Source organism: Triticum dicoccoides, chromosome 2B (assembly GCF_002162155.2).
Source record: "Triticum dicoccoides isolate Atlit2015 ecotype Zavitan chromosome 2B, WEW_v2.0, whole genome shotgun sequence".
NCBI lineage: Eukaryota > Viridiplantae > Streptophyta > Magnoliopsida > Poales > Poaceae > Triticum > Triticum dicoccoides.
Window position 1 is genome coordinate 590,700,137 of NC_041383.1, and position 12,330 is coordinate 590,712,466.

Sequence of the window (12,330 nt, forward strand, 5' to 3'; positions counted from 1 at the left end):
TTGAAGCTGTGAAATGAGAAGATATCGAGAAATACTCCCAAACCTTAGTCTTTACTTTACTTGTTATTTTGATTCCGTAGCCATGGTAGCAAAAAAGTACAATTAATTGAGAGCACTCGGCAATGGGAGTTGTTTTATCTGGTCAATCCCCACTCGGATTTGGCAATAGGTTATATATCGTTAACATGAGACATGTATTTTCCAAGCTAATATGGACAATATCAATATACTTCTAAGTTTCTCCATATTTGCAATATCTAAATGGTTGTGTCTGTATGATTTCGTACTTGTTTTTTCTATCTTCCCCCCTCCCGAGATTTCTTCCAAGCCCCGCCGCTGCCGACTCGGAGGTACCAACCTTTAGAGTGCCCCATGTGAAGCAAACTAGAGTATGGCAATTTCGTGAACTAAGGTCGTGAGTTTTAGTCCCATGGTTACGGTTTGTCACCGGGTTTAGAGGTACCAACCAACCTGTAAATGTGAAATTTTCGAGAATAGAGATATTTTCATGAGAGCACTTGAGATTGATTACAAATTTGACAATATGATCTTGTTTAATTTAATATAGTAGCTGCATTTTAAGATTGAATGTAGAAATTGACCCACTAAGGCTGGTTGTAATGGAAAGTATCATATACTAGTATCATGCATATGATACTAGTGTATGCTACTACCTCCCTAATGCATATCATATACTAGTATACCACTTTATTTATTGACATGCATGACACATAGTAGTATAACATTTATTATGATACGGTATCATGGTATGATAGTCAACCCTCTCTTTCTTTCATTTAATTCTATGACACCTCGTCAAAATTGCCTAGTTGGCATGCATGATACTAGCTATAATACAACCATTACAACTAGCCTAAAAACCTATGAAAATGTACTATTAGTGCCCCTGTTGACTTTTCCTCGGTTTTAGTGGTCATCATTGATGTTGTCCAACCATAAGAGGGGCTAAACCATGAAATGTTTGGTAAAACATTATGCACATAATCTTGACGTTAATCAATAGAAACCCAATAGACAGACACACATTCGACACGGCTTTTGTAGCATTGTTTTGTAGATGGTTGATGTGTGCCACATTTTTGTTCCGTCGTATGAAAAACACCACCGGTTTCAAATGAGTAGACAATATAAATATCGATGATTGTTGGAGCACTAATCAACCACTATTTTGCAAATCTTGGAGTACCAAAATCATTTGTCAAAAGTGAAAGTTGCCTGTCTTCTGCATGGGTATACATAAAATCGTCATCGGTTTAAAGTGAATGGACGATATACATATTGCTCTACCATATGGTCACACCTTTTTTTAGTGCATGCATATACATAAGTGTGTACTCCCACAACATTTCAATGAATGCAGCATATTTATGTACACATGAGTACGTACAATACATCATGTTACCCCAAAAAAAGATGCAGTATAGACCAGCGTGTCCATGACACAAAAATGAAAAAAATGAGAGAAGAAATTTTCGAGAATGGAGATATTTTTCACGAGAGCACTCGATATTGATTACAAAATTGACAATAAACCGCCCTTAGATTTAAGTGTAATGATCTTGTTTAATTTAATACAGTAGCTACATTTTAAGAGTGAAAGTAGAAATTGACCCACTAAAAACCTATGAAAATTTACTATTAGTGCTCGTGTTGACTTTTCCTCGGTTTTAGTGGTCATCATTGATGCTGTCCAACCATAGAGGGGCTAAACCATGAAATGTTTGATAAAACACTAGATGACCCGGTTGCGCCCATGGCGCAAGAAGCCAGTTAGAAGCAATGTTAGTGGTTAGTAGGTAGGAGATATAGATGAAAAGATAATGCAATGTGGATTGTATTACAGATAGCAGAATGAATTAAATTGATTTACAGGTAGTAGAATGACTTAGATCGGTTAACAGAAATAAAACTATATGTCGGCAGCCTCACAGATTATTTAGGCATCATCTTAGTTTGATTAAATCAGCACCTCCTGCCCCTAGTGCCATCAAAGCACATAATTCTTTGCCACCAACTCCCAATCACATTGCCAATTTTATCCAACACATGGAAATTCCAAAAGTACACGATGACAAATTTATTGGTCATCAACAAACAGTCGAGCACATAATTATTAATTGATAATTATCAATAATATTTAACGATCACCTAAGATTGTGGTTCTTCTCGAGAACATAGAATTTTTTACCTTCATACTAAAGTGCCCTAATTCAAATTCATTTCAGAGGAGAAAAACTATAGTGGAAGTAACAATCCTATAGAGAAATAACATCAAGAAATGGTGCTACTGAATTAGGGTAGAAAAGATAAAAATATACATAACAAAAAGGCGATATTAGATATATTTTATGTGCCCTGCACAAGGTATGTACTAATTAATTAAAGCATGGTATTTCTCAATCTCATGTCAGGTACCAAATATTAATACTACAATGTGAAGCTGCAAAGCTGAGACGCAAGAACATATTCCTTAATCTAATCAGCATGTCTTGCTGTTGGAAGAAATTTATATCCTGATTGCTCACATTCACACATCCATCATCAAATCCTGTAGAGCCTACCGAGTACATATTAAGATGCAGTTAGAAGCAAACTAATAAAAGTACGTCCAGACAGGAAATTGATGATATACCTTGTAACAAAAGCAGAACAAAAGTACAGCCGATTCCAAGTCAAATGTAAACTTGTGTTTGTGGTATATACACATGGATATAATCATCACATATACAATCACAACAAGACCATTTCCGTAGCAATAAAATGGCAATTAACATGAGGTTGTGCTACCTATAAATAAAGCCGAGTATTAAAGTTCCAACCATTAGCTAGTTGCATAATCAATAAGAGTTTGGAGTACATATGACGATTCAAAAAGATAGGGTAACTCTATAATAGCAACATGCCAGCAAAAGCTGAACCCAAGAACAATCCTTGAAAATTAAAAACTATTGTGCATCTCTACTTTTCCTTGATTCTTTTACGTCTCCTTTCAGATTTGATTATGATTGAGGTGTGTGTAAATTTGATCAGTCGTACAGAACCAAAGCAATGTAGGTGCTCTTAATACTCAAATAAGAATAAACAGAGAGGTAAGAATGAGCTCCTGGTATTCACTTTGGGTATTATTAAGAAATAAGCTATTGAGAATATGTAATGAATATAAAGATGGTGAGGGCTTCAAGAAACATAATGAACATCAGAATGGGAAGTTGCCATTTTCATTGACATGCCGAAAGAAATGTTGTGAGCAATTCCAAAATGCTAAATCGGACAGACATGTATCACCTACTTGCTGATGACATCTAATTTTGAGCTCTGATGTAAGTATGGCAAAACTCTAGATCCCCACAAAAAGGAAGTCTAAACTCCAGATTAGACCTAAACTAATACAATAGTAGAAATCCTTCACCATTTAATGCATGGATCACACTAATACAAATCATAGAACAACTTAGTCTTGGATCATAGATCTGACAATATTTCACTAATGAAGCAAATAACTGCATTTAGTAGTAAGATTGAGCTTCTGGACATTTAGACAATCCTAAAGCTGGGTTTCATAGTAAAGAAATGGCTGAAGACCAAACACGTCATCGTGTTACCCTTCCTCCTTATTCGATTCATCACTTCCTACTTCAGAAAAGAGACAGAGCAGCATAGTTCAATAATAGCAATAATAGCACACTGTCAGAACATTTTATACCACCAAAATGTAGACAGAGTCGTGCAGGCATGGAAGAAGAAATCGAGTAGAGGAGGAGGAGCTCACAATGAGCTTTGGCCCGTCAATCTGGACATGCCAACGCCAAATATAAATAGGGGCATTGCTTGCTCTGCTTCTTGCTCCCACCCACTTATTTGCACGACACCCTCTACTCAATCATTTGCACCACTCTTCCGGGACACTCTAGAGGCTGCCCTCCGGTTTGCCTCCGTGCCCACAACCTGAAGAGAGGAGATGCAGATTTGAGAATAGTTCAAGAAACAAACCCGGAGATACAGTAATAATAGGCTTAGTACGTCCAAAGGCAAGGGGGGGGGTTGCATACTTTAAAATCACATTGCAGTTCTCCAATAATGTCGGTGCTTCTCGATTATTTTCACCAAATGCTTGCCTGTCAGGTTCTTCATATCCAATTGCCCATTTTGTACGTGATGCGTCTGTACTATCAAATGATCAGAAAGTATGTGGAGGTCAAGTTTGTTCTATCTACCAGCAAGCATCTAATAATAAACATGTAGATGGAAATATAATTACCAGATAGCTATAACCCTTCAGAAAAACCTCCACAATCAGCAAAAATATCAAGGGTTGCATTCTATTTGTCTGAACCAGCTTGCTCATCGTCACAAATCTACTTGCCTTTATTTTCTTTCGCAGCATGCGCCTTCCTTGTCAGGGTCGCGAGCTTAACATTTGTCGGTAGCTGGTTAAAAGACAAGACATGCTCAGTCAACTATCTGAAGCAGTTTCTCAACAAAATAAACGCAAAGCTGGAGAAATCAAAAGATGAATGTTGGCAATAACTAACCTGCTTAAGAGCTCCAGTATCAGGATCATATAAATGCTCACAGTAAAAGGCATGCTCAACCACTACTGTAAGATTTGAATTTTGAAGATCGTTTGTTGTAACCTCACGTTTCCCCTCTATCATCACAACTGGCACACTCATTATATCTTCACTGTAGTATACCTGGATCAAACAACAAAGAAAATATTAAATACAAGATGCACAAACAAAAAGGTTATTGGGAATCACAGGAGTATGGCAGTATTGATGAGGATCAACAATAATGAAGTGAATAGTGGGCCCTAGACAAATAAGGCAAAGTGACAAACCTCTCTGGTGAAATATCATCTGCCCTGTATACCCTTCTTGCACTGACTTTGGTTGATTCTGGATTAGCTTTCTTTGATCTATAAGAAGGTTTGATACTCTACATATGGCACCCAACATAAGGATTCAGGCCTACATTTCTTCCAGCCTTGTAGGTCCCCTAACCATCGACTTCGGAGAAAAACTCAGCCTGATGTACAGAAAGCTGGTCTCTGATAATATTTGAATTTTTCATCGGCTATTGATTCTTGTTGGAGAAAGAAAAACAAGATGAAGAAGAGGAAATTCATGTACCACTAACACGCATCCACCGCCAACTACCTCACGCAGCAACTCACACGTAGATCAGCACCTGCAAAATAATAGACAGCAGAGAAACAGTAAACTGTTAATCAAGCGAATAGGAAGGTAGGAAAAACGACAAAAAATGAAGAGGAAGGAAAGAAACAAAGAAACCCAAATCCAAGGAATGAACAACCAGGAAACAACCAAAATAAAGAAAAATCCCAGAAGAGCACTTTTAGGCAGTAAGAAGAAACCAAAGACTGAATAGGGGATGCGAACAGAGACAAAATCGAAACGAACTCAAATCCACATCAGCACAAATCACTGGAGGCATGGTCCATATCGCCATTGTCAATTAGCTTGATAATTTCCATGGAAAGGCACGGGAAAGAGAAGGCGTGGGCGCGCCGTGGACCACTGCCTCGTCAGACCTGCCGCCTGCTGCGGCTGCTGCTCGCGTTTGCCAGCACCGCCGCCTGCTACGGCTGCTCCTCCCCTCATCCCATCAACGACGACGAAGAGGCGTCCCCGGCAGTGGCGACACATGTGGCCGCTTCCGTCCGTCTCACTCCAGATCGGGAATCTGGGAGGAAACAAGGGGAGGAAGAGAGGTGGATGCCGAGAGAGGATGCGCTGGAAGCCATGGGCTGAAGGGATGTAGTGGCCAGCAAGAGGGCGCAGGAGGAGGTGAACATGAGCGGCAGGAGAGGCCATGGCGGCGGCGAGGGAAAGGGCACGCGGGAGGGGAGAGAAGGAGTAGCGGCGCTGTTTTTCACCTCATCCCCGATCTGGACCAGGCGCCATCAACGGAGGATGGAGGTGGAGGGGCTACGCTGAGGGAGAGGAAGAGGAAGAGAAGGAGGCGGCGGCTGCGGCGGCTAGGAGGCCGTCCGCGCTGGGCGAGGAGGAAGCGAGCGAGGGAAAAGGGAGAGGAGAGGATGCTGGACACGACGCTCTCGTCGCTACAGTTTATAGACGAATAGAAGGAGACGTGGCCACAACCGCTAGTTGGCGCAGTCCCTCATCCTTTATATGTTCAATTATGCACATAACCTCGACGTTAATAAAAAACCCAATAGATAGACACACTTCCAACGAGGCTTTTGTAGCATTGTTTTGTAGATGTTGATGTGTGCTGCATTTTTGCGCCGTTGTATGAAAAACGCCAACCGTTTTAATTCAGTAGACAATATAAATATCGTTAATTGTTGGAGCACTAATCAGCCACTATTTTGCAAATCTTGGAGTACCATAATTATTTTTCAAAAGTGGAAGCAGCCTGTATTCTGCGCCGGTATACAGAAAATCGTCATCGGTTTAAAGAGAATGGACGATATACATACTGCTCTACCATACAGTCACACCTTTTTTAGTGCATGCAGATACACAAGTGTGTACTCCTACAAGATTTGCATGAATGCATCATATTTATGTACACATAGTACGTACGATACAACATATGTATCGGCAAAAGATAAAAGATACAGCATATTTACAGTTATAACCCGCGTGTCCACGGCACGAAAATGAAAAAAAAGGGAGAGAAGAAAAGATATGCACGGAACGTCATCATATCCGGCGCGGATCGAAGGAATTCAAAGGGCACCCATCCTGCGCAAATCCAATTCGAACCTTTCCGCACTCGCGTTTCAAAAATGACGCCATTTATGATTTCCCTCGGACCGGAGGGAAGGCATCGCGCCTGGCCCACCACGTGTCCCCCGGCCACCACTAATCGCTCACCCACTTTACCTTAACCCACTGACCCCGAAGAGAAGAACCACCCCGTCGTCTCGTCGCCCACGCAGCACGACAATCACGACGACGCGGGGCGGTGGAAAACACAGAGACGACGAGACCGCTGCGCTGTTACTGGTAGCGTCACCCTTCTTTTCCGGCTCCGTTTCTTCCTTTTTTACCAAAAAAAAGAAGAAGAGTTCGAAGGCCAGTGTCGATAATACATACAAATACAAAAGTAAAAAAGAAATGAGTAGGCGAGTCGACCGATACCAAGAAGATAGCGAGGTGGCGACATAAAATAAAGATAGAAACGGTTCGGGGCATAGTAGCCGGAAACGGGGAACGGTAGGCCGTCCCTCGATTCCGATTCATCGACCCAGAATCGGATTCGGGAACAAGGTCGGATTCAGTACGATTCGATGAAGATTCGGCGTCCCCGCAGCCTGCTCCTCGATTCAGGTTCGAGGATCCAACAGCCAAAACACGAGGCATAATTTACTCACGCCGTCGTTTCTTTTCTCAAGGACTCCTCGTTCTTCCTCCAGTCCATTAATTGCAAGAGATCCATTAACAGCAAGGAATGCTGATCGTCAGGGAGTCTTTATTTTTCAGGAACTGCGTTTCTCGACCCATGGTACCGTACCGGGTTCATCGTATCAAAATGGATTGGATCGCGTCCCCGCTATAAAAAAATCGTTCAAAAGATGTATACCTTCGTTGTACTCTATTTTTTTCAGCCACTGACCTCGTCCCTCGTTCCCGTTTCCTGTTCCCACAGTACCATAAACATGGCAACTATGGTTCGGGGGGAGCACCAAAGGCCAAAGGAAAAGAGCGGACGAAAAATTCGGAGTGCGGGAGGAGGGAAGCCGGCGCGGCGCAGGAGGTGGAGTGAAATGCGAGAAAGGGGAGGGGCGTGAGGCGACACTGCTTGCATTTGTTGTGCCCACGGACTTTGGCAGCCATTCAATGCTCCACCAAACGCTCATCCCTTCTTGCCTTGCCTTCTCCGCCTCCGCTTCCCCCGACCCTCTCCCCTTCGCCTCAAACGCCACCGCCGCCGCCCCCGCCGCCGCGACCCACCTTCGCTCCTCAGCCATGCCGTCCTACGCGCACCACCACAGCTCTCTGGTAAGGAGGGAGGGAGATTACCGGGGCGAAAGAGATAGAGAGAAAGAGAGAATCTTTTGTTGATTTTTATTATAAGTTTTCTTCGGACAAGACGGAAGAAAACGAGCGCTCTTTCTCTTTCTCTCGACTTGTGGTTCTTGGTTCCTGGAATTGGGAATTTATGATTTTCCTGTGTGTATGTGTGCGCCTTCTTTTGGGCCGTGAAGGACGAGAGGATGGACGCCCTAAAGGGCAGTAGCCGCCAGGAGGAGACGCCCGACGAGGCCGCCGCCGAGGCGCCGGCGGCCTGGGGCTTCGCCGAGAGGGACGGCTTCTCCGTCGAGGACCTGCTGGACCTCGAGGAGTTTTGCGAGCCGGATAAGGACGGCGCCGACGAGCCCCAGGAGGCGCCGGCCGCCGACGTGAAGGAGGAGAAGTTGAACGACGGGCCCCAGCAGCCCGTCGTGTCGTATGAGCTCGCCCCTCCGGCGCCGCCCGCGCCGGAGATTGTTGACCTGCCGGTGAGGTTTCAAAGCAACTTTGACCGCTTCTCGCGGCTTTTTCCAGGCTTTTGTCGTACGTGGTGAATTAATTATTTCTTGCTGCCTTGCTGTGTATTTCCGCAGGCGCATGACGTCGAGGAGGAGCTCGAGTGGGTGTCCCGTATCATGGACGACTCGCTCTCCGAGCTGCCCCCGCAGCCGGCGCCGTCCGCGTCGATGATGGCGTCGTTGGCGGCACGCCCGCCGCAGCGCCGGCTGCCGCTGCCGCAGCGGCACCCACAGGACGGAGCGTACCGTGCTCTGCCGTCCATGTCCGACCCTATGCGGACTCCGACCATATGCGCGCTGTCGACGGAGGCGCTTGTTCCCATCAAGGCGAAGCGCAGCAAGCGCTCTAGGGCGTCGGGGTGGTCGCTCTCTGGGCCCACGCCGGACTCCACTTCGTCCTCGTCGACCACCACCACCTCCTCGTGCTCCTCGTCGGCGTCCTTCTCGCCCTACTTCCTGATGGACTCGACCCACTTCGGCGCCTCGGAGCTCATGGAGGAGTACAACATCCTCCCGCCGCCGCCCAAGAAGTCCAAGCACGGTAAGAGCAGCAAGCAAAAGGCCAAGAAGCGTGGCCGCAAGCCCAAGAACCTCCCTGCCCACCCGTCCAGCGCCATGGAGGCCGCCACCCAGAGCGACCGGCGCTGCAGCCACTGCGGCGTGCAGAAGACCCCGCAGTGGCGCGCGGGGCCGGAGGGCGCCAAGACGCTGTGCAACGCGTGCGGCGTCCGCTACAAGTCCGGCCGGCTCCTCCCCGAGTACCGCCCGGCGTGCAGCCCGACGTACGTGAGCAGCGTCCACTCCAACTCCCACCGCAAGGTGCTCGAGATGAGGCGCAAGAAGGAGGACGGCCCTCTCACAGTCACCGCCACCGCGCCCGCCGTGGCGTCGTTCTAGCTCGCTCGCTGGCTAGCTGGCCACTCCGTCCGCGGTGGCTGTACATTTTCCCGCCCGTATCAGTCTTTGTACTACCGTACTCGAACCTTTTTTTCTTCCATTTCTCTGCTAGTATCATCATCATCCGAGTAGTTCCGTTTGGAGATTAATTAGAGTCCAGCAGGTTTAGGTCATGTTAGGTTTTAGGAATTCGGCTCCTCCAACTCCACCTTCATTAGTCTGTTAGGGCACTAAGTACTGCTACAGCAGCAGCAGTGCAGCACTAGCTCAGAACTTTATTTCCAGCTTTGTCCGAAGGAGTTTTTCTATGAGCTAGCATGTGTTTGCTAGTGTAGTGTAAATCAATGGCGGTGCTTAGTTTTTACTATCATCATGGTTGAAGAAACCTAGAACCAACCTTCCCTTTGGGGTGAAGGAAAAGAGGAGAGACGGGTAGAGAGCAACGTGCCGGCGAACCAACCGGGTGCCTGATGCGTGCACCCTTGGATACATCACATGGTGTTGTCACATGTAACAGCATGATGCATGCTTAGTTAGGAGCAGAGCAGACGGTTGAGGGCTCAGGACAGCGAGAGGTAGAAGTAGATGGGTGCTGCAAGCAACCACGCTCCGCTGTCTGTTTCGTGTAAGAGCAGGAATGGAGCTGAGAAGTTCTTGTTCATGGATGGCCCTGTTAATTTTCCCAATCACCAATGAATCATGCAGCGGTGTGGCCCTTCGCAGTGTGTAGTCGTATCTGCCTACCCTGAGCCATAACTGTTTGAAAAGACGAACCATTACTACTATGGCCAGGAGGCGCCCCTGTCTTTTTGGCTCAGTTTATCGGCTTCCGTGCCTGCTCTGTTCGTGTACTCCTACATAGCTTTGGACCTTGCATGCACTGAGATGCTTCTCCCTCGTGATTCAGTACCGCCATGTCCCCGTGCGATGGTTTGAAATTTCCACGGCGCGGCGAGATTTTTTCTCTCCGGCCGGCCGGCACTGTTGGTGACAGCAGCGATGCGTGGTGCACTCGGACTGGGACCCCAGCGGCCCCAACTTATTTCCGACCTAACCAGAACCAGAGGCCGTAATCGTAATGGGGCACTGACGTGGTGACCGCGACCGGCGCCTTGCCTCGCTTTGCGCTGCACCACCCGGCTCCGGCGCCCACTTGGCCCGGCAGCCAACGCCCCTGGAGCGCCGGCCCCACTTGCCCCCCACACTAACCTCATGCCGTCTTATCTTAACCACGCACGCGATGGCTTTAGTTTGATCCTTACTTTCATTCTGCTCCGTCTTCGTTTCTTCTCTCTCCCAGGACTAAATCCATCTTGGATTTTAGAGTACTTTCTTTGTGTTTATCTCTGGCTGCTGTTCTGCTTAATTGCGCATCTATTGTCATGCCCTGTGGACACAGGACCGCAGCAGAGCCTGACAGTACCTGCATATACTCTTGAGGAGGAGTATAAGTATGGGGAGGTGCATGTGCTGTGAACTCCTGTTCATGGGCCGCCTGAGCCGAAAAACCCGGCATCTGGGCCGTGGCCCGAAAGCCCGGAGAAACCACAAAGTGGAAAAAATATTTTATTCGAAAATAGGCATATTTTTTTAATATCCTCAAAATGATTATTTTAATTGAGAAACTATACTGTTTGTGTGTTTCGGGAAAGGCCAGGCTTGGGTTTGGGATTTTGAGTTCGGGCTTTGTCAAGCCCGGCAAAAAACATGAACCGACCCAGAGGATGATCAAGTCTACTGCAAGCTCAGCCCCAAAAAATGGCAATCGATGTCTAGTCTGAGGCTCAAGTTTGCCATGCCAAGGCCTCTTTGTTTTGCTTGATTTTAAGAAAACCACTAAATAGTGAAAATGCATGCGCACAATGCAAATTGCCCGGGAAACCTACAAGAGCAGAATCTATGTGATGTTTTTCCTACGGAAAACCATATAATTTCATAGTAGAGTGAACTTGATCAAGCTGTATAAAAAACATATGAATTGATGGGAAATTTTCTTGGCAGGTTAGACTCAATAATAATTAAACTGGGTGGAATATGGTGTGTTTTTAGCCTTTTGATCTATATATCATCAAACAACCAAAGAACATTTTCCAAGGACATGAATCCTACGCAGTGTAGATGCTTGGTCCAAATCGTTTCTTGGAAAAGATCTATTTTCCAATATTAAAATATGCTTTGAACCACATGTTCCTTGCATTGTGACTGTTTGGATCAAATTTAAGTGCAAACATACCAATTTGAACTAATAAATAAAATATCCTCCCCCATTCTTACGTGTATTTCCTCTCTGTTAGGCACGATGCATGCTTTGGCATATATTTGTTGATATACCGTTACATATATGTGAACTTTATCCCATGTGCTGTAATCTACAGGTTGGTCGCTATTTTCGAAGTCCTTTGAGAAATAATTTTTGATAAATCAATCGTGTTGCACACAACTTACGAAAACAATTCTTAGTCTCATCATGTCCATGAGAAAGGGAGCGGCATGCCCACATATGGTGTGATGTGTCGTCCTTGTTAATTCTACATTAACCTATTATGTGGGTCTGATCTTTCAGGGCGAGGATGTAACTTTAAGGGGTTCTTGGATTAAAAGGTTTCTCAAAAATAATTTTAAAGGATTATAACCCTTAGGAATTTTCTACGTGGGTTGTTTGATCCATGTGATTGCAAACCATCACAACTTTTTCTTTGGATTCACATGCACAAGATTTCATAGGAAATTTTTCATCCACTTCAATCTCTTGCAAAAGATTTCTTCCGTGGTCCAATCAAGCAAACTAAGAGCTCATTCGGTTGGCATTTTTTCGGATGACTATTATAAGATTTTGACCCGCAATTTCTTTTATGTGAAACATTCATTTTTGCAGAATAGAAGACTAT

The 12,330-nt window shown here is 45.4% G+C and overlaps 1 protein-coding gene across 1 annotated transcript; it reads left to right on the forward strand.

The window, feature by feature from the left end:
• Positions 1–7,703: 7,703 nt before the first annotated feature.
• LOC119365052 (GATA transcription factor 5-like) lies at positions 7,704–9,812 on the forward strand. The gene is made up of 3 exons (XM_037630638.1): positions 7,704–8,015; positions 8,222–8,515; positions 8,621–9,812. The coding sequence occupies exons 1-3, from the start codon at positions 7,854–7,856 to the stop codon at positions 9,440–9,442; spliced, it is 1,278 nt and encodes a 425-aa protein (XP_037486535.1). The 5' UTR covers positions 7,704–7,853; the 3' UTR covers positions 9,443–9,812.
• Positions 9,813–12,330: the final 2,518 nt, after the last annotated feature.